Source organism: Salmo salar, chromosome 13 (assembly GCF_965601325.2).
Source record: "Salmo salar chromosome 13, fSalSal1, whole genome shotgun sequence".
NCBI lineage: Eukaryota > Metazoa > Chordata > Actinopteri > Salmoniformes > Salmonidae > Salmo > Salmo salar.
The window spans coordinates 98,898,964-98,921,874 of NC_138303.1; the positions used below are offsets into that span (position 1 = coordinate 98,898,964).

General features: G+C 44.2%; 1 protein-coding gene across 1 annotated transcript in view; it reads right to left on the minus strand.

Annotated features, from left to right (window-relative positions):
- Positions 1-22,911, minus strand: part of LOC106568332 (uncharacterized) — a 57,185-nt gene that overhangs the window by 17,423 nt on the left and 16,851 nt on the right. The window contains exons 3-4 of the mRNA XM_014138588.3: positions 2,172-2,290; positions 1,308-1,397 (exon numbers count right to left, since the gene is read on the minus strand). Of these exons, the coding sequence (XP_013994063.2) occupies positions 1,308-1,397; positions 2,172-2,290 (209 nt within the window). The remainder of the gene's footprint in view (positions 1-1,307; positions 1,398-2,171; positions 2,291-22,911) is intronic.

Below are 22,911 nucleotides of genomic sequence, written 5' to 3' on the forward strand. Positions count from 1 at the left end.
GTTTCTACAACTTGATTGGAGTCCATGTGTAGTAAATAAATTCAATTGATAGGATATGATTTGGAAAGGCACACACCTGTCTATATAAGGTCCCACAGTTGGCAGTGCGTGTCAGAGTAAAATCCAAGCCATGAGGTCGAAGAAATTGTCCGTAGAGCTCCGAGACAGGATTGTGTCGAGGCACAGATCTATGGAACGGTACCAAAACATTTCTTCAGCATTAAAGATCCCCAAGATCACAGTGGCCTATATCATTCCTAAATGGTAGAAGTTTGGGACCACCAAGACTCTTCCTAGAGCTGGCAGCCGGGCCAAACTGAGCAATCGGGGGAGAAGGGCCTTGGTCAGGGAGGTGACCAAAAACCTGATGGTCACTCTGACAGAGCTCCAGAGTACCTCTGTGGAGATGGGAAAACCTTCCAGAAGGACAACCATCTCTGCAGCACTCCACCAATCAGGCCTTATGGTAGAATGGCCAGACGGAAGCCACTCCTCAATAAAAGGCACATGACAGCCCTCTTAGAGTTTGCCAAAAAGCACCTAAAGGACTCTCAGACTATGAGAAACAAGATTATCTGGTCTGATGAACCCGCGATTTAAATCTTTGGTCTGAATGCCAAGCGTCATGTCTGGAGGAAACCTGGCTCCATGAAACATGATGGTGGCAGCATCATGCTGTGGGGATGTTTTTCAGCGGCAGGGACTGGGAGACTAGTCAGGGTCGAGGGAAAGATGAACGGAGTAAAGTACAGAGAGATCCTTGACGAAAACCTGCTCCAGTGCGCTCAGGACCTCAGACTGGGGCGAAGGTTCACCTTCCAACAGGACACCGACCCTAAGCACACAGCCAAGGCAACGCAGGAGTGGCTTCGGGACAAGTCTCTGAATGTCATTGAGTGGCCCAGCCAGAGTCCGGACTTGAACCCGATCAAACATCTCTGGAGAGACCTGAAAATAGCTTTGCAGCGACACTCCCCATCCAACCTGACAGCTTGAGAGGATCTGCAGAGAACAATGGGAGAAACTCCCCAAAAAGAAGACTGGAGGCTGTAATCGCTGCCAAAGGTGCTTCAACAAAGTACTGAGTAAAGGGTCTAAATACTTACGTAAATGTGATATTTCAGTTTTTTCTTTTTTTATGTAAAAAAAAATGTGCTTTGTCATTATGGGGTATTGTGTGTAGATTGATATTTAATCCATTTTAGAATAAAGCTGTAATGTAACAAAATTTAGAAAAAGTCAAGGGGTCTGAATACTTTCTGAATGCACTGTATAAGCATAATCAATAAGTAATAATCATGTTGTACCTGGTGGAAGCCCAGGTAGTCCTGGATGGTTGGAGAGGCGTAGAAGATAGAGCCATCAGTGTTGACCACCAGGACAAAACCATTCAGAGCCTACAGAGAGAGAGAGAGCACATGAGAAACCCATACACACACACACACAGATATTCATGCACACATACGCACGTACACACACACCACACATAAGCATGGACACACACAACCATTGTAATCCTAGGGCGGACCGTCTAAGCATTTTTTGGGGTAGTCAAAGTCCAAACAGTGTAAAACGTTTGGTAAAAAGCTTTCAGTGTAAACTTAAATGACTAAAATCAGATATAAAGTATGTGGAACAGATAATGGACCTACATATATTTTTTGAATATAATCTTTGTGAACTAACAATCACCAAAATAAAAGAAAAGTCAGGGAAAATTGAAAATTATCAAAACAATTAATTTAGCAGTACTAATTTTGTTATGTTTGAGCAGACGAACACAGCAATAGCCATGGCAAAATGCATAAAATTGCAGGAAATTACCTTTAAAACTGCAAAATCCTGTCTCAGCATCATGGCAAAATACGTCAAATTACAGGAAATTACCTTCCCTCAGCTGCATAGCAAAATGTGTAGAATTGTAGGAAATGTGCTTTAAAATGCAAAGATTTCTCTACACCGCCAAGATGGACGTCTCTAAAATGCTAAAGTACAATTTAGCCGCACCGACAGCCAACTGCGCTCATTGCCACGCCCTCTGTCACGCCCACCACCTAAGCCCCTTTTTGATGCAGAAAAACCCTACACACACACACACACACACACACACACACACACACACACACACACACACACACACACACACACACACACACACACACTCTGTATACCTGCAGCAGTAGGTTTCCCTCGGAGAGGCTGACTCCGTCTATAGAAGTGGCTGTCCGTCCGTTCCTCCAGTCCCCACTGAGAGGGGGGGCGGGCCACTCACACTTCTTCTGGAGGGTCGCTGGAACACAGGAGAGGAGAACATGGCTTAGTTCTTAGTCCTTAGATTCACTTCTTAGTCCTTAGATTTACTTCTTAGTTCTTGGATTTACTTCTTAGTTCTTAGATTCACTTCTTAGTCCTTAGATTTACTTATTTGTTCTTAGTCCTTAGCAGTTTTTCCGCTGCAATCAATGACGCCACGCCCCCAAAATATGGAACATGAAAAATTAGTACCTCTTATAACAGCTAATGGACAATGCCATGGCGATGGTAACTGGACTAATCTAAAGTCACAGAAAATGTAACTGAAAAAAGGATTGTGTATTTTTGAAGATGCTGGAACAGTCCACATTTACTTTACCCCATAGTAGAATAGTTTATCTATTTACCTAATCGGCATGCTGTTGTGTGTTCTATGCGAGATAAATATTCCTCTCGATGGCGCATTTAAATTACGAGTGCCATAGGGAGGGAATTCCCAGAATCGAATTTAGTCTGATCAAGACAAAGGAGATGATTGTGGGCTACAGGAAAAGGAGGACCGAGCACGCCTCCATTCTCATCGACGGGGCTGCAGTGGAGCAGGTTGAGAGCTTCAAGTTCCTTGGTGTCCACATGACCAACAAACTATCATGGTCCAAACACACTAAGACAGTTGTGAAGAGGGCACGACAAAGCCTATTCCCCCTCAGGAGACTGAAAAGATTTGGCTTGGGTCCTCAGATCCTCAAAAGGTTCTACAGCTGCACCATCAAGAGCATCCTGACTGGTTGCATCATTGCCTGGTATGGAAACTGCTCGGCCTCCGTACATCACTGGAGCCAAGCTTCTTGCCATCTAGGACCTCTATACCAGGCGGTGTCAGAGGAAGGCCCTAAAAATTGTCAAAGACTCAAGCCACCCTAGTCATGGACTGTTCTCTCTGTACCGCACGGCAAGCGTTAGCGGAGCGCCAAGTCTAGGTCACTGCCAAGTGTAAGAGGAGACCTTGAAAATGTTAGCCCTTCGGCTGCTGCCATAGAAGTGCCCATCCAAGAAGGCTCAAGGTCATTGGCCACAGATAAAATGACGTCAAATCACATTATATGTACCGTAGCTTTGATTGGACTGATCATGTCAACATCATACTTCCACAATCTTAGCTAGAAGTCGTCATCATGAATCAGGTCGACAATCTACTGGCAAATACTTTTTAATCCTTGTCATATGAAGATAAATAATGAAGGGAAATTATAGATGAAACGTATCGGTGCAAATCGCCATTGGACATAAACATTACACAACAAGTTGGAAATCGTAAATTCAACAAGTGGTTTGGAAGGAATCAGCGACAGTGGCTCTTTGGTTCCAAGTCTGGGATTAAGGGGCTCTTTTCCAAATTTAAAATGATAAAATTCAACATTGGCCATGCTGTCAATGAAGGATGATTTGTGCCACACTCAAAACAACTGTTAACTCTGAGGACCACCGCGCCACCTTCCTGTTCAAGTGAGCACAGCATGAACAATGTGAGTCCAAAAATGTATTGTATGCTGCTTCATAAATGATGTAATATGGCAGGGAGATATAGATACTGTATACAGTCGTGGCCAAAAGTTTTGGGAATGACACAAATATTAATTTTCACAAAGTCTATTGCCTCAGTTTGTATGATGGCAATTTGCATATACTCCAGAATGTTATGAAGAGTGATCAGATGAATTGCAATTAATTTCAAAGTCCCTCTTTGCCATGCAAATGAACTGAATCCCCCCCAAAAATGTCCACTGCATTTCAGCCCTGGCACAAAAGGACCAGCTGACATCATGTCAGTGATTCTCTCGTTAACACAGGTGTGAGTGTTGACGAGGACAAGTCTGGAGATCACTCTGTCATGCTGATTGAGTAACAGACTTGAAGCTTCAAAAGGAGGGTGGTGCTTGGAATCATTGTTCTTCCTCTGTCAACCATGGTTATCTGCAAGGAAACACGTGCCGTCATCATTGCTTTGCACAAAAAGGGCTTCACAGGCAAGGATATTGCTCCCAGTAAGATTGCACCTAAATCAACCATTTATCGGATCATCAAGAACCTCAAGAAGAGCGGTTCAATTGTTGTGAAGAAGGCTTCAGGGTGCCCCAGAAAGTCCAGCAAGCGCCAGGACCGTCTCCTAAAGTTGACTGGCACCACCAGTACAGAGCTTGCTCAGGAATGGCAGCAGGCAGGTGTGAGTGTATCTGCACGCACAGTGAGGCAAAGACTTTTGGAGGATGGCCTGGTGTCAAGAAGGACAGCAAAGAAGCCACTTCTCTCCAGGAAAAACATCAGGGACAGACTGATATTCTGCAAAAGGTACAGGGATTGGACTGCTGAGGACTGGGGTAAAGTCATTATATCTGATGAATCCCCTTCCGATTGTTTGGGTCATCCGGAAAAAAGCTTGTCCAGAGAAGACAAGGTGAGCACTACCATCAGTCCTGTGTCATGCCAACAGTAAAGCATCCTGAGACCATTCATGTGTGGTATTGCTTCTCAGCCAAGGGAGTGGGCTCACTCACAATTTTTCCTAAGAACACAGCCATGAATAAACAATGGTACCAACACATCCTCCGAGAGTAACTTCTCCCAACCATCCAGGAATAGTTTGATGACAAACAATGCCTTTTCCAGCATGATGGAGTACCTTGCCATAAGGCAAAAGTGATAACTAAGTGGCTCAGGGAACAAAACATCAATATTTTGGGTCCATGGCCAGGAAACTCCCCAGACCTTAATCCCATTGAGAACTTGTGGTCAATCCTCAAGAGGCGGTGGACAAACAAAAACCCACAAATTCTGACAAACTCCAAGCATTGATTATGCAAGAATGGGCTGCCATCAGTCAGGATGTGGCCCAGAAGTTAATTTATTGCAGACATCTTGGAAAAGAAGGATCAACACTGAAAATATTGACTCTTTGCATCAACTTCATGTAATTGTCAATAAAAGCCTTTGACACTTATGAAATGCTTGTAATTATACTTCAGTCTTCCATAGTAACATCTGACAAAAATATCTAAAGACACTGAGCAGCAAACTTTGTGGAAATTAATATTTGTGTCATTCTCAAAACTTTTAGCCACGACTGTATATATACTGTAGCTAAGAAAGTAATACTAAGTGTATGTTGTTTAGAAAGATGTTAGTAGCCCATGTGCCTCACCCTAATAATTTGGTCTATTTACCCCTCTTAGTTTTCGCCTACTGTTCTAACTGTAGCCTATAACTTGTTTTAGAGAAATGTAATCATTGAATATTGTAAGAGCTTTCATTGTCTGCTTATATGCCCCCTTTATTTATCCTATGGTTCTGACTTGGTGTACAGGGAGAATACTGTAAGAATGGCCCATGTTCTGAATTCTGTCCCTGTACATTTCAAAAGTGCTAAACAAATAATTATATTGACTAACGTTACATCGGTCCTAGCTCACTCATTAATTAATGTCTTAATCAAAATTACGGATTGCCTCTTATCCACTTGTTGTCCCCCTGTGCCATAGTTTGTACATCTCAATTGTCATTCGAAACAACATTTGTTTAAACAAGTCAGCCATATCAGCTATGATTTTAAAAGGCAGTAAATGAGGCTGAATGAACTGTTGATAGCCAGGTGTAGCAGTGGTAAGATGTTGGGACAGCTTTATGTAGGCCCTAACAGTTTGTGGGCACCGCTTGTCACTGTTATAGTGCAATTCATGTATTGTTTAGTGTTGTGTTGTGTAGTGGCTTTGCTGGCATGCATCCCACTTTTTTCTTTTTTGCCCCACCAAGATTTATATGCTAAAATCGCCACTGGTTACATTTATTAAGTAGGCTACTCAAACTTTTACCAGCCGCATCGGTTTACACTTTATATGGCCTGTGTATGTTATAATAAACGAAAGCTTCAAATAATTAACTGAATTATCTAAAACAAATAGGCCTACCTGCTTGCACTATGTGCAGGCTGTGTAACCATCTACCCCATTGTTGTCCTTCCAAACTGGGTATTGCCCTCGCGCAGCACCTGTTGCCACAATGATGTTGTAGCCTCTTCACTGATCATAACCTTTCTTTTTATTTCTCCGGTAAGGCCTACGTTGGCCATTTTAGCGTGAGCTAGGCTATCCAGTGAAGTTGGCCATTTTAGCGTGAGCTAGGCTATCCAGTGAAAGTGAACTTGGCAACATGTCTTATTTTCACGTGGGGAGAGGGAACTGCGCGTGGACAAATTAGAATGTTTTAGCACCACACAAATAAGGGACAGTTCACGGCTCCACACACTCACTCTTAAAACTTCTTAAGGCTAGGGGGCAGTATTTTGACGTCCGGATGAAAAGCGTGCCAAAAGTAAACTGCCTGTTACTCAGGCCCAGAAGCTAGGATATGCATATAATTGGTAGATTTGGATAGAAAACACTCTAAAGTTTCTAAAACTTGAATATTGATATTCCTGTAGTTTGAATTTGGCGCGCTGCCATTTCACTGGATGTTGTCAAATCGATCCCGCTAAAGGGATTGGCGCGTGAAGGGATCCATAAGAAGTTTTAATGCATGCGTGGCTGGTAGCCTTAGGTCTGCCTCACCGCTCACAGAATGGAATTCGCAACACAACAAGCTCCTGGGTTATTAAAAAGTGTATTATCTTGATTTAATAATTTTACACGTTTACAAATAATTGTTCCAATACATTACATTGCTCATTTCTGGAGGTGGAAATTATGTCAGCATAATTTTATCTTTGAGTAAAATGTCCTTTTAAAGTCACCAGAACTCAATCCTTTTACATAAAAATTATCCAAGGGGGGGCCTTCAACCCCCCCCCATCTGCAACCTTTTCCCCACATGGCCAAATGTTTTTCCCAGAGGAAACACTGGTCCTCAGATTTAGTTCTTAGTCCTTAGATTTAGTTGTAGTGTACAGTCCACACCATAGACAGAGGAGACAGGACTGTCTGGAGCCTTTGTGAGCCAGACAAAGACCCAACTCATGACAGCAAAACGTACGGTTACCCAGAACAACACCAAGGCCTGCCAAAGACTGGGATGATGATTTCCACAGTCTTTAATAAATGTACTAGAACTGAGAGCTACTGTGATGTACAGCTTGGCATAAGCACTATACTGTACATACATGTCACATCAAAGTGACAAGTCAATCATCATCAATTATCCTACATTACATTCTGCAAAGTCCTGAAAGACACAGACTTTATGGTTTTCTCATCAACAAACCACCCACACAGTCTACTCTACACAGACTGTAGGATAGATCCACACACAGTCAGAACGTCATTAAATTAATTCAACTACTCTCCACTGACCTTCAAGAGTCACAGACAGACGGACGGACGGACGAACGGACGGACGGACGGACGGACGGACGGACAGACACTACATGAGATTCTTTTTCAGGCGTCCTGATGAGAGCAGATATGTGCTAGATGTCTCCACAGCCACATATTCTAGATTACACGTTTCTGCTATTCTTAGGATGGTCGCTAACTACAGAGTACATACAGTACACTGATAATCATTATCATTGCATTCCTGATCATGGTTCACTGGGCTATTTCTGGAACAAACAGAGTATCAGTGACTTCCTGCAGGGCAAACACAAACATGTGTGCATGTACACATGCGCATACACACACAGACACACACAAACACCTGCAGCCATTCCATCTGTAAGTACAGGACACAAAAGAAAGCAGAGAAAATGGTCAACGTTTCATATCAGCCATGTGTGTGTGTGTGTGTGTATGTGTACAGTGTATGTATGTACAGTTGAAGTCGGAAGTTTACATACACCTTAGCCAAATACATTTAAACTCAGTTTTTCACAATTCTTGACATTTAATCCTAGTAAGAATTCCCTGTCTTCCCAGGTCAGTTAGGATCACCACTTTATTTTAAGACTGTGAAATGTCAGAATAATAGTAGAGAGAATGATTTATTTCAGCTTTAATTTCTTTCATCACATTCCCAGTGGGTCAGAAGTTTACATACACTCAATTAGTATTTGGTAGCATTGCCTTTAAATTGTTTAACTTGGGTCAAACGTTTCGGGTAGCCTTCCACAAGCTTCCCACAATAAGTTGGGTGAATTTTAGCCCATTCCTCCTGACAGAGCTGGTGTTACTAAGTCAGGTTTGTAGGCCTCCTTGCTCGCACACGCTTTTTCAGTTCTGCCCACAGATTTTCTATAGGATTGAGGTTAGGGCTTTGTGATGGCCACTCTAATACCTTGACTTTGTTTTACTTAAGCCATTTTGCCACAACTTTGGAAGTATGCTTGGGGTCATTGTCCATTTGGAAGACCAATTTGCGAACAAGCTTTAACTTCCTGACTGATGTCTTAAGATGTTAATTCAATATCCACATAATTTCCCTTCCTCATGGTGCCATCTATTTTGTGAAGTGCACCAGTCCCTCCTGCAGCAAAGTACCCCCAAAACATGATGCTGTACCCCCGTGCCTCACGGTTGGGATGGTGTTCTTCGGCTTGCAAGCCTCCCCCTTTTTCCTCCAAACATAACGATGGTCATTATGGCCAAACAGTTCTATTTTTGTTTCATCAGACCAGAGGACATTTCTCCAAAAAGTACGATCTTTGTCCCCATGTGCAGTTTCAAACCGTAGTCTGGCTTTTTTATGCCGGTTTTGGAGCAGTGGCTTCTTCCTTGCTGAGCGGCATTTAAGGTTATGTCAATATAGGACTCATTTTACTGTGGATATAGATACTTTGTACCTGTTTCCTCCAGCATCTTCACAAGGTCCTTTGCTATTGTTCTGGGATTGATTTGCACTTTTCGCACCAAAGTACGTTCATCTCTAGGAGACAGAACGCGTCTTCTTCCCTGAGCGGTATGACAGCTGTGTGGTCCCATGGGGTTTATACTGGCGTACTATTGTTTGTACAGATGAACGTGGTACCTTCAGGCATTTGGAAATTGCTCCCAAGGATGAACCAGACTTGTGGAGGTCTACAATTTGTTTCTGAGGTCTTGGCTGATAGCTTTAGATTTTCCCATGATGTCAAACAAAGAGGCACAGAGTTTGAAGGTAGGCCTTGAAATACATCCACAGGTACACCTCCAATTGACTCAAATGATGTCAATTAGCCTATCAGAAGCTTCTAAAGCCATGACATCATTTTCTGATATTTTCCAAGCTGTTTAAAGGCACAGTCAACTTAGTGTATATAAACTTCTGACCCACTGGAATTGTGATATAGTGAATTATAAGTGAAATAATCTGTCTGTAAACAATTGTTGTAAAAATTCCATGTGTCATGCACAAAGTAGATGTCCTAACCGACTTGCCAAAACTCTAGTTTGTTAACAAGACATTTGTGGAGTGGTTGAAAAACGAGTTTTAATGACTCCAACCTAAGTGTATGTAAACTTCCGACTTCAACTGTATGTGTGTATGTGTGTACGTGTGTGTGTGACCAGATAACCTAAGTGGTTGTTAGGGTTGTCAGAGTCAGCAGTTTTATGGCTCTAGTTCTTAGTTTAAGGACAGTTGTAATCTAATCTATGTTCTTTGTCTGCCTGCCGTTCATTCAGCTATGCAATGCCTCCTTTCCTTCTCCTAAGGACTCAATGGCACGCCAACAAACTCCTCCCCCTCCTCTCTTTACTCTTTATCAACCCCCACCGCCTCCAAACCTAAAGAATCTGCACCCCCACACAGTCCAAACCTAAAGAATCTGCACCCCCACTCAGTCCAAACCTAAAGAATCTGCACCCCCACTCAGTCCAAACCTAAAGAATCTGCACCCCCACTCAGTCCAAACATAAGGAATCTGCACCCCCACTCAGTCCAAACCTAAAGAATCTGCACCCCCACTCAGTCCAAACCTAAAGAATCTGCACCCCCACTCAGTCCAAACCTAAAGAATCTGCACCCCCACTCAGTCCAAACCTAAAGAATCTGCACCCCCACTCAGTCCAAACCTAAAGAATCTGCACCCCCACTCAGTCCAAACCTAAAGAATCTGGACCCCCACTCAGTCCAAACCTAAAGAATCTGCACCCCCACTCAGTCCAAACCTAAAGAATCTGGACCCCCACTCAGTCCAAACCTAAAGAATCTGCACCCCCACTCAGTCCAAACCTAAAGAATCTGCACCCCCACTCAGTCCAAACCTAAAGAATCTGCACCCCCACTCAGTCCAAACATAAGGAATCTACCCCTGACGTCATTGACAAACTAGTATCTCCCACAATCAAAAAGCTGAAAGAATCTGGACTAAGTACACATATCCTTTTCTGCAGACAAAGCCCAAAGAAAACTGATGGAATTGACACAATGCATCATACTGTCCCCGATTACGTCCAGCATTGCAAGAGCAGACTTTAACAAAATGTGAGAAAAATGAAACTTGATTTAACAAAATGTAACAAATGTTGTAAAAGGGATTAACTTTCCACTTTGATAATTTGCTGATCTACAGTAACCCTATACCCTCTGTCTAACCTACCAAATAGGGCTATTTGCTGAATACCACCCCAACCTTGTCACAACACAACTGAGCGTCTGCTAAATGACGTAAATGTAAAATGTAAATGACACAAATTACCTTTTAACAAGGCACACCTGTTAGTTTAAATGCATTCCAGGTGACTACCTCATGAAGCTGGTTGAGAGAATGCCAAGAGTGTGCAAAGCTGTCATCAAGGCAAAGGGTGGCTACTTTGAAGAATCTCAAACATAAAATATATTTTGATTTGTTTAACACTTTTTTGGTTACTACATGATTCCATATGTGTTATTTCATAGTTTTGATGTCATCACTATTATTCTACAATGTAGAAAATAATAAAAATCTAGAAAAATCTTGGAATGAGTAGTGTGTCCAAACTTTTGACTGGTACTGTACCTTATTTACAAGTATTCGGACCCTTTGCTATGAGACTCGAAATTGAGCTCAGGTGCATCCTGTTTCCATTGATCATCCTTGAGATGATTCTACAACTTGACTGGAGTCCACCTGTGGTAAATTCAAAAGTATTCAGACCCCTTGACTTTTTCCTATTTTGTTACATTGATTAAATAGTTTTTTCCCCTCATTAATCTACACACAATACCCCATAATGACAAAGCAAAAACAGGTTTTTAGAAATGTTCACTAATTTATATATATACAACAACATATATATAGATCACATTTACAGAAGTATTCAGACCCTTTACTCAGTACTTTGTTTAAGCACCTTTAACAGCGATTACAGCCTCGAGTCTTCTTGGGTATGACGCTACAAGCTTGGCGCACCTGCAATTGGGGAGTTTCTCCCATTCTTCTCTGCAGATCCTCTGTCAGGTTGGATGGGGAGCTGTTCGATGGGGTTCGGGCTCTGGCTGGGCCAATCAAGGACATTCACAGACTTGTCTCAAAGCCACTCCTGCATTGTCTTGACTGTGTGCTTAGGGTTGTTGTCCTGTCGAAGGTGAACCTTCGCCCCAGTCTGAGGTCCTAAGCGCTCTGGAGAAGGTTTTCATCAAGGATCTCTCCATTCATCTTTTCCTTGATCCTGACTAGTCTCCTAGTCCCTGCCGCTGAAAAACATCCCCACAGCATGATGCTGCCACCACCATACTTCACCGTAGGGATGGTGCCAGGTTTCCTCCAGACGTGATGCTTGGCAATCAGGTCAAGGAGTTGATCTTGGTTTCATCAGACCAGAGAATCTTGTTTCTCATGGTCTGAGAGTCTTTAGTTGCCTTTTGGCAAACTCCCAAGTGGGCTGTCAGGTGCCTTTTACTGAGGAGTGGCTTCCGTCTGGCCACTCTACCATAAAAGCCTGATTGGTGGAGTGCTGCATAGATGATTGTCCAACTGGAAGGTTCTCCTATCTCCACAGAGGAACTCTAGAGCTCTGTCAGAGTGACGATCAGGTCTTGGTGGTTCCAAACTTATTCCATTTAAGAATGATGGAGGCCACTGTGTTCTTGAGGACTTTCAATGCTGCAGACATTTTATGGTACCCTTACTCAGATCTGTGCCTCGACACAATCCTGTCACAATTCCTTCGACCTCATGGCTTGATTTTTGCTCTGACATGCACTGTCAACTGTGGAAGTTTATATAGACAGGTGTGTGCCTTTCCAAATCATTTCTAATCAATTGAATTTACCACAAGTGGACTCCAATCAAGTTGTAGGAACATCTCAAGGATGATCAATGGAAACAGGATGCACCTGAGCTCAATTTTGTGTCTCATAGCAAAGGGTCTGAATACTAATGTAAATAAGGTCTTTCTGTTTTATTTGTAATAAATTAGCAAACATTTCTAAAAACCTATTTTTGCTTTGGCATTATGGGGTATTGTGTGTAGATTGCTGAGGATTTTATTTTTATTTAATACATTTTAGAATAAGGCTGTAACGTAATGAAATGTGGAAAAAGTCAAAGGGTCTGAATGCTTTCCGAAGGCATGGTATATATTTACATTCTGGACTCTATCAGTGCTCATTCTAAAATGTATAGGTTTCTTAATTCCTTATTTTTATTTATTTGATTTGCGTTTATTGTTTTGTATTGTTAGGTATTACTGCACTGTTGGAGCTAGGAACAAAAGCATTTTGCTACACCCACGATGACATCTGCAAAATATGTGTACGCGACCAATAAAATTTGATTTGATTTGTAGGCTAGCTTAACTTTCCTCGCTAGCTGACTGCTAAAGCTAACATAAATTCACTAACCTTGTGCTTCGTTTGTGATAATATGAACACCATAAAGGCAAAATATGCTGATTTCAAAGCTGACTGCTATCCAAAACTTTATTAATTCACTTATTCGGTCTCTCACGTCTCTCCCAAAGATTATATATTGCCTCAGGGAACTGACAGCCTCGTGAATGATGTTATTAGTCTCGAGGTTTTGCTCGCCTGAGGTAGAGTATCTCATTATAAGCTGTAGACCACACTATCTACCTAGAAGGTTTTCATCTGTATTTTTTGTAGCTGTCTACATACCACCACAGATTGATGCTGGCACTAAGACTGCACTCAATGAGCTGTACTCCACCATGAGCAAACAGGAAAACGCTCATCCAGAAGTGGCGCTCCTAGTGGCTGGAAACTTAAATTCGTTTTACCAAATTTCTATCAGCATGTTAAATGTGCAACCAGAGGGAAAAAAACTCGAGGCCACCTTTACTCCACACACAGAGTCGAATACAATGCTCTCCCTCGCACTCCATTTGGCAAATCAGAATTATGGTCAATCCTCCTGATTCCTGCTTACAAGCAAAAATTCAAGCAGGAAGCACCAGTGACTAGATCAATAAAAAAGTGGTCAGATGAAGCAGATAGCATTGAGGAGTACACCACATCAGTCATTGGCTTCATAAATAAGTGCATCGATGACGTCGTCCCCAAAGTGATCGTACGTACATACCCCAACCAGAAGCCATGGATTACAGGCAACATCCACACTGAGCTAAAGGCTAGAGTTGCTGCTTTCAATGAGCGGGACTCTAACCTTATAAGAAATCCCGCTATCCCCTCCGACAAACCATCAAACAGGCAAAGCATCAATACAGGACTAAGATAGAATCGTACTACACCAGCTCCGACGCTCGTTAGATGTGGCAGGGCTTGCAAACCATTACAAACTACAAAGGGAAGCACAGCCGAGAGCTGCCCAGTGACACAAGCCTACCAGACAAGCTAAACTACTTCTATGCTCGCTTCAAGGCAAATAACACGGAAACATGCATGAGAGCACCAGCTGTTCCGAACGACTGTTTGATCACGCTCTCCGCAGCAGATGTGACTAAGACCTTTAAACAGGTCAACAGTCACAAGGATGCAGGGCCAGACGGATTACCAGGACGTGTACTGTGAGTATGTGCTGACCAACTGGCAAGTGTCTTCACTGACATTTGCAACCTCTCCCTTTCTGAGACCACCATAGTCCCTGTGTCCAAGAACACTGCTTAAATGACTACTGACCAGTAGCACTCACATCAGTAGCCATGAAGTGCTTTGAAAGGCTGGTCATGGCTTACATCAACACCATTATCCCAGAAACCCTAGACCCACGCCAATTTGCATACCGTCCTAACAGGTCCACACTGCCCTTTCCCACCTGGACAAAAGGAACACCTTTGTGAGAATCCTCCATGACGGTCCGCCTCCAGGTGGTAAGGGTAGGTAACAACACATCCGCCATGCTGATCCTCAACATAGGGGCCCCTTGGGGGTGCGTGCTCAGTCCCCTCCTGTACTCCCTGTTCACTCAAGACTGCACGCCCAGGCACAACTCCAACACCATCATTAAGTTTGCTGATGACACAACAGTGGTAGGCCTGATCACCGACAACGATGAGACAGCCTATAGGGACTAGGTCAGAGACCTGGCCGTGTGGTGCCAGGACAAAAATCTCTCCCTCAACGTGATCAAGACAAAGGAGATGATTGTGGACTACAGGAAAAGGAGGACCGAGCACGCCCCCATTCTCATCGACAGGGCTGTAGTGAAGCAGGTTGAGAGCTTCAAGTTCCTTGGTGTCCACATCACCAACAAACTAATATGGTCCAAGCACACCAAGACAGTCGTGAAGAGGGCACGACAAAACCTATTCCCCCTCAGGGGACTGAAAAGATTTGGCATGGGTCCTCAGATCCTCAAAAGGTTCTACAGCTGCACCATTGAGAGCATTCTGACTGGTTGCATCACTGCCTGGTATGGCAACTGCTCGGCTTCCGACCGCAAGGCACTACAGAGGGTAGTGCATACAACCCAGTGCATCACTGGGGCCAAGCTTCCTGCCATCCAGGACCTCTATACCAGGCGGTGTCTGAGGAAGGCCCTAAAAATTGTCAAAGACTCCAGCCACCCTAGTCATAGACTGTTCTCTCTGCTACTACACGGCAAGCAGTACCAGAGAGCCAAGTCCAGTTCCAAGAAGCTTCTAAACAGATTCTACCCCCAAGCCATAAGACTCCTGAACATCTAATCAAATGGTTACCCAGACTATTTGCATTGCCCACTCCATCTTTTACGCCGCTGCTACTCTCTGTTATTATCTACACATAGTCACTTTAATAACTCTACCTACATGTACATATTACCTCAATTACCTCGACTAACCGGTGCCCCCGCACATTGACTCTGTTCCCGTACCCCCTGTATATAGTTTCGCTATTGCTATTTTACTGCTGCTCTTTAATTACTTGTTCCTTTTATTTCATATTTTTATTCATATTTTTTAAACTGTGTTGTTGGTTAGGGGCTTGTAAATAAGCATTTCACTGAAAGTTCTACACCTGTTGTATTCGGCGCATGTGACTAATAAAATTTGATTTGATTACTGGTTAAAGAGAGAGCGCACATTTTTATAAAATAAGCTACTTCTATGCAAATGTTGTTGATCAGTACAATAAAATATGTCCCAAATGGAAGGGAAACAGATTGTTTGTTATCTGTAATTACCCCCATGAAATCAGACAAAACAAGCTCAATATCTCAATGCATGCCCACACTGAATGTGGATAGCCCTAGGCTACATCTTGATTTACCCAGTTTATCAATAGAGATTTACCATTCAAATAAATGATTACCATTATGTAGTTAGATTGTTTTTACCAAAGTGAAATTGATTGTATGATTTATTTATTAATGCAAAATGTTGATCTAAAAAAATGATATTGAACTCAAAAGATGCCCAATGACACACACACACACACACACACACACACACACACACACACACACACACACACACACACACACACACACACACACACACACACACACACACACACACACACACACACACACACACACACACCATTCCTTTCATGTGGTCCAGCCAGGTGTGTGACTGGCTCTGACTGTACTCCTGTAGTTCTTTGAGTGTGAGCCCTTCCTGTCTCCCGACTGACCTAACTGGACCGGACTCTAAACTTAAGTAAACTCTGTGTATCTACAGTACTGTAGTGTAGTCTCTCCCCCTAATGTGTTAGTGTTGTCACAATACCAGCATTTTGACTTCGATACCGATACCAGGTTTAGTATGTGTGTGTGTGTGTATATAAACTGCAGTGTGTGTGTGTGTGTGTATAGAAATGTCCTCTCACTGTCAACTGCGTTTATTTTCAGCAAACTTAACGTGTGTAAATATTTGTATGAACATAACAAGATTCAACAAATGAGACATAAACTGAACAAGTTCCACAGACATGTGACTAACAGAAATTGAATAATGTGTCCCTGAACAAATCATGCACAGAACGAGCAGTATGGCTGGTGGCATTGTCATGCTGGAGGGTCATGTCAGGATGAGCAGTATGGCTGGTGGCATTGTCATGCTGGAGGGTCATGTCAGGATGAGCAGTATGGCTGGTGGCATTGTCATGCTGGAGGGTCATGTCAGGATGAGCAGTATGGCTGGTGGCATTGTCATGCTGGAGGGTCATGTCAGGATGAGCAGTATGGCTGGTGGCATTGTCATGCTGGAGGGTCATGTCAGGATGAGCAGTATGGCTGGTGGCATTGTCATGTTGGAGGGTTATGTCAGGATGAGCAGTATGGCTGGTGGCATTGTCATGCTGGAGGGTCATGTCAGGATGAGCAGTATGGCTGGTGGCATTGTCATGCTGGAGGGTCATGTCAGGATGAGCAGTATGGCTGGTGGCATTGTCATGCTGGAGGGTCATGTCAGGATGAGCAGTATGGCTGGTGGCATTGTCATGCTGGAGGGTCATGTCAGGATGAGCAGTATGGCTGGTGGCATTGTCATGCTGGAGGGTCATGTCAGGATGAGCAAATTGAGCAAATTGTCAGTGAAGAGCACTTTTTGCCAGTCCTGTCTGGTCCAGCAACGTTGGGTTTGTTCCCATAGGCGACATTGTTGCCGGTGATGTCTGGTGAGGACCTGCCTTACAACAGGCCTACAAGCCCACAGCCTCTCTCAGCCTATTGCGGACAGTCTGAGCACTGATGGAGGGATTGTGCGTTCCTGGTGTAACTCGGGCAGTTGTTGTTGCCATCCTGTACCTGTCCCGCAGGTGTGATGTTCGGATGTACCGATCCTGTGCAGGTGTTGTTACACGTGGTCTGCCACTGCGAGGACGATCAGCTGTCCGTCCTGTCTCCCTGTAGCGCTGTCTTAGGCGTCTCACAGTACAGACATTGCAATTTATTGCCTTGGCCACATCTGCAGTCCTCATGCCTCCTTGCAGCATGCAGGGACCCTGGGCATCTTTCTTTTGGTGTTTTTCAGAGTCAGTAGAAAGGCCTCTTTAGTGTCCTAAGTTTTCATAACTGTGATCTTAATTGCCTACCATCTGTAAGCTGTTAGTGTCTTAACGACCGTTCCACAGGTGCATGTTCATTAATTGTTTATGGTTCATTGAACAAGCATGGGAAACAGTGTTTAAACCCTTTACAATGAAGATCTGTGAAGTTATTTGGATTTTTACGAATTATCTTTGAAAGACAGGGTCCTGAAAAAGGGACGTTTCTTTTTTTGCTGAGTTTATACACCCACACACACACACACACACACACACACACACACACACACACACACACACACACACACACACACACACACACACACACACCTGCCATCCCTTTCATGTGGTCCAGCCAGGTGTGTGTGTGTGCGTGTGTGTGTAGATGACTGGCTCTGACTGTACTCCTGTAGTCATTTGAGTGTAAGCCCTCCTTGTCTCCCGACTAACCTAACTACACAATTTGTCCTCCTGCCCTGTCATGTCCTCCCCTGTCCTGCCCCCCCCTGCCTTGCCCTGCTCTGTCCTGTCCTCCCTTGTCCTGTCTAGGGTCGCAAAGGGAGGATATATTACTGGAAACTTTCTAAGTTTACCAGTAAACTACCAGAATTTTGTTATCTTTCAAGGATTTCATATAATCTATCACATGCCATCTAGTGGCCCTTATGGGTACTTCAGATTATCACAGGTGTCTGTAATTATCTCTGGTTCTCTGTGTGGCCTTATCACATGTCAATTATATGAAATAATTAAATAAGATGATTTTACAAAAACATTTTAGCTGAAGCCTGTGTGTGTCTCTGAGTGTGATTTCTGCTTATCACCCAAACAGGCCAGTTTCACACATCCTGCTTCTCTTTCCTGACCACAGTGGCTGCTAGGGACCGATATCAGCCACCATTTTGGTTCTAGGGTCAAGGTTAGGGTTTGGGTCGGAAACATTATCAGCGCTCAGAAAGGGAGGAACTTCGTGGATAGAACAGCATGTCTATTTTTGTGAGAAACAGATTTTGAATTCTGCCTCCCTTAAAGACACAGAAACACACACACACACACACACACACACACACACACACACACACACACACACACACACACACACACACACACACACACACACACACACACACACACACACACACACACACACACACACACACACACACACACACACACACACACACACACACAGAGAGTTGGTGATAAACATTGGTAGGTTAATAGATGAGTTCCCTCTGTACAATGTACCGGCACTTTGAAGACTTGGTATAACAGAGGTAGACCAGTCAAGTCCTGGTAACTGAGGCAGCTGAGGCAGTTGTGACAGTCAGTGTGCACTAGACCAGAGCATGCAGTTATCAGGAGCTATTAAAATACAAGTAGTTGAAATCTGTATTACACTTAACAGAGCTTGCACTTATCAGTTGACTGTACATTTACAATATCCAATCAATTAGAGGAGTGTAAAAGTGAACCACTCACTCCAGAGGAAACCAATGGTTAGGTAGGCGAGAGTTAGGTTAATGACTGGACTGACTGGGATTCAACCCAGCTCAACCCCCCCCCCCCCCCTCACCCCCTTCCTCAGCTCTCCCTCCCTCACCCCTCCTTATCAACAAACACAGGAAACAGGCCTGATGATCAGCCAGCCAGCCAAGCCATTGCACACACAGCAGCACCAAAAGCCTGATAAACACATCTGATTGGCCCTGGAGGCTGTAACATCATAAACAAGCAGGAAGTGACTGTAACCAGTGGGCTACAACAAAAACAACATCATAATGATGTTTCAGTCCCAAAACAACTGCAGATCTGAGGAACTGGATAGGTATAAGCTAAGGCTCCCTGTTGTTATGGGGAGAGAGAGTAACCACGGTTACCAACACTAGGCGATGTGGACAGCCTCACCTGGGGCTTATGCCCAAGGGTGCCATGTATATAGAGCAGTCCGATAGAAATGTGTTATCTAAAAGATATATGGTACTCAGAATAACAAATCCTATCAGCTCTATAATGTAAATTTCGATCTGCAATGTTTCTGATCTAAACATTGGTTGCAACTCACTGACTAAGACCATGCATTAAATCACAAACCTTGAGTCCACTAAGTATACATGAAGGCCTGTCTGTTTGTTACCCGGCCTTATCAAATAGATGTGTGTCTGGGCCGTATTCACCTCTCAACACTCTCTCCACAGGGACATCTGCTGAGGGAGAGACATCAAACACACACAGACAAACTGACTGCAAACAAGAGAGTCTTTAAAGAGCTGAAAAGACCCATATATATATATATATATCAGTTGAAGTCGGAAGTTTACACACACCTTAGCCAAATACATTTAAACTGAGTTTTTCACAATTCCTGACATTTAATCCCAGTAAAAATTCCCTGTCTTAGGTCAGTTAGGATCACCACTTTATTTTAAGAATGTGAAATGTCAGAATAATAGTAGAGAGAATGATTTATTTCAGCTTTTATTTCTTTCATCACATTCCCAGTGGGTCAGAAGTTTACATACACTCAATTAGGGTTTCGTAGCATTGCCTTTAAATTGTTTAACTTGGGTCAAATGTTTCGGGGAGCCTTCCACGAGCTTCCCACAATAAGTTCAGTGAATTTTGGCCCATTCCTCCTGACAGAGCTGGTGTAACTGAGTCAGGTTTGTAGGCCTCCTTGCTCGCACATGCTTATTCAGTTCTGCCCACACATTTTCTATAGGATTGAATTCAGGGCTTCGTGCTGGCCACTCCAATACCTTGACTTTGTTGTCCTTAAGCCATTTTGCCACAACTTTGGAAGTATGCTTGGGGTCATTGTCCATTTGGAAGACCAATTTGCGCATTGTCACATTCATGCAGATGAGCAGGGACCCTGGGCATTTTTCTTTTGGTGTTTTTCAGAGTCAGTAGAAAGGCCTCTTTAGTGTCCTAAGTTTTCATAACTGTGACCTTAATTGCCTACCGTCTGTAAGCTGTTAGTGTCTTAACGACCGTTCTACAGGTGCATGTTCATTAATTGTTTAGGGTTCATTGAACAAGCATGGGAAACAGTGTTTAAACCCTTTACATTGAAGATCTGTGAAGTTATTTGGATTTTTACAAATTATCTTTGAAAGACAGGGTCCTGAAAAAGGGACGTTTCTTTTTTTGCTGAGTTTACATAGGCGTACAGAGGCCCATTATCAGTAACCATCACTCCTGTGTTCTAATGGCATGTTGTGTTAGCTAATCCAAGTTTAGCATTTTAAAAGTCTAATTGATCATTAGAAAACCCTTTTGCAATTATGTTAGCACAGCTGAAAACTGTTGTCCTGATTAAAGAAGCAATAAAACTGGCCTTCTTTAGACTAGTTGAGTATCTGGTGGGTCTGAGTAGGGGTGATGGAGATGGGGGTGTGAGCAGGTGGGTCTGAGTAGGTGTGATAAGATGGGGGTGTGAGCAGGTGGGTCTGAGTAGGTGTGATAAGATGGGGGTGTGAGCAGGTGGGTCTGAGTAGGTGTGATGGAGATGGGGGTGTGAGCAGGTGGGTCTGAGTAGGTGTGATGGAGATGGGGTGTGAGCAGGTGGGTCTGAGTAGGTGTGATGGAGATGGGGGTGTGAGCAGGTGGGTCTGGGCAGGTGTGATGGAGATGGGGGTGTGAGCAGGTGGGTCTGAGTAGGTGTGATGGAGATGGGGGTGTGAGCAGGTGGGTCTGAGTAGGTGTGATGGAGATGGGGGTGTGAGCAGGTGGGTCTGAGTAGGTGTGATGGAGATGGGAGTGTGAGCAGGTGGGTCTGAGTAGGGGTGATGGAGATGGGGGTGTGAGCAGGTGGGTCTGAGTAGGGGTGATGGAGATGGGGGTGTGAGCAGGTGGGTCTGAGTAGATGGGGGTGTGAGCAGGTGGGTCTGAGTAGGTGTGATGGAGATGGGGGTGTGAGCAGGTGGGTCTGGGCAGGTGTGATGGAGATGGGGGTGTGAGCAGGTGGGTCTGAGTAGGTGTGATGGAGATGGGGGTGTGAGCAGGTGGGTCTGAGTAGGTGTGATGGAGATGGGGGTGTGAGCAGGTGGGTCTGAGTAGGTGTGATGGAGATGGGGGTGTGAGCAGGTGGGTCTGAGTAGGTGTGACGGAGATGGGGGTGTGAGCAGATGGGTCTGAGTAGGGGTGATGGAGATGGGGGTGTGAGCAGGTGGGTCTGAGTAGGTGTGATGGAGATGGGGGTGTGAGCAGGTGGGTCTGAGTAGGTGTGATGGAGATGGGGGTGTGAGCAGATGGGTCTGAGTAGGGGTGATGGAGATGGGGGTGTGAGCAGGTGGGTCTGAGTAGGTGTGATGGAGATGGGGGTGTGAGCAGGTGGGTCTGAGTAGGTGTGATGGAGATGGGGTGTGAGCAGGTGGGTCTGAGTAGGTGTGATGGAGATGGGGGTGTGAGCAGGTGGGTCTGGGCAGGTGTGATGGAGATGGGGTGTGAGCAGGTGGGTCTGGGCAGGTGTGATGGAGATGGGGGTGTGAGCAGGTGGGTCTGAGTAGGTGTGATGGAGATGGGGGTGTGAGCAGGTGGGTCTGGGAAGGGGTGATGTTGTGGATGTTGGTGTACATCTGTATGTTGTCTTGTGTATGTTTTGTAGTGTTAAAAAATATATGTTCGTATTTTTATATTTTATTGTTGTTGCATTGTTGAGAAGGAACCTGCAAGTAAGCATTTAATTGGACGGTGTATACCATGTGTATCCTGTAAATATGATTAATAAAACTTGAAACTGCAGTTTGAGATGGCACTGTACCCTGGCAGTGTACGATAGACATGGGATGGCACTGTACCCTAGCAGTGTACCATAGACATGGGATGGCACTGTACCCTGGCAGTACCATAGACATGGGATGGCACTGTACCCTGGCAGTACCATAGACATGGGATGGCACTATACCCTGGCAGTACCATAGACATGGGATGGCACTGTACCCTGGCAGTATACCATAGATATGGGATGGCACTGTACTCTAGCAGTATACCATAGACATGGGATGGCACTGTACTCTAGCAGTATACCATAGACATGGGATGGCACTGTACCCTAGCAGTGTACCATAGACATGGGATGGCACTATACCCTAGCAGTATACCATAGATGGCACTGTACCCTAGCAGTGTACCATAGACGTGGGATGGCACTATACCCTAGCAGTGTACCATAGACATGGGATGGCACTATACCCTAGCAGTATACCATAGACATGGGATGGCACTGTACCCTGGCAGTATACCATAGACATGGGATGGCATTGTACCCTAGCAGTGTACCATAGACATGGGATGGCACTGTACCCTGGCAGTACCATAGACATGGGATGGCACTATACCCTAGCAGTGTACCATAGACATGGGATGGCACTGTACCCTAGCAGT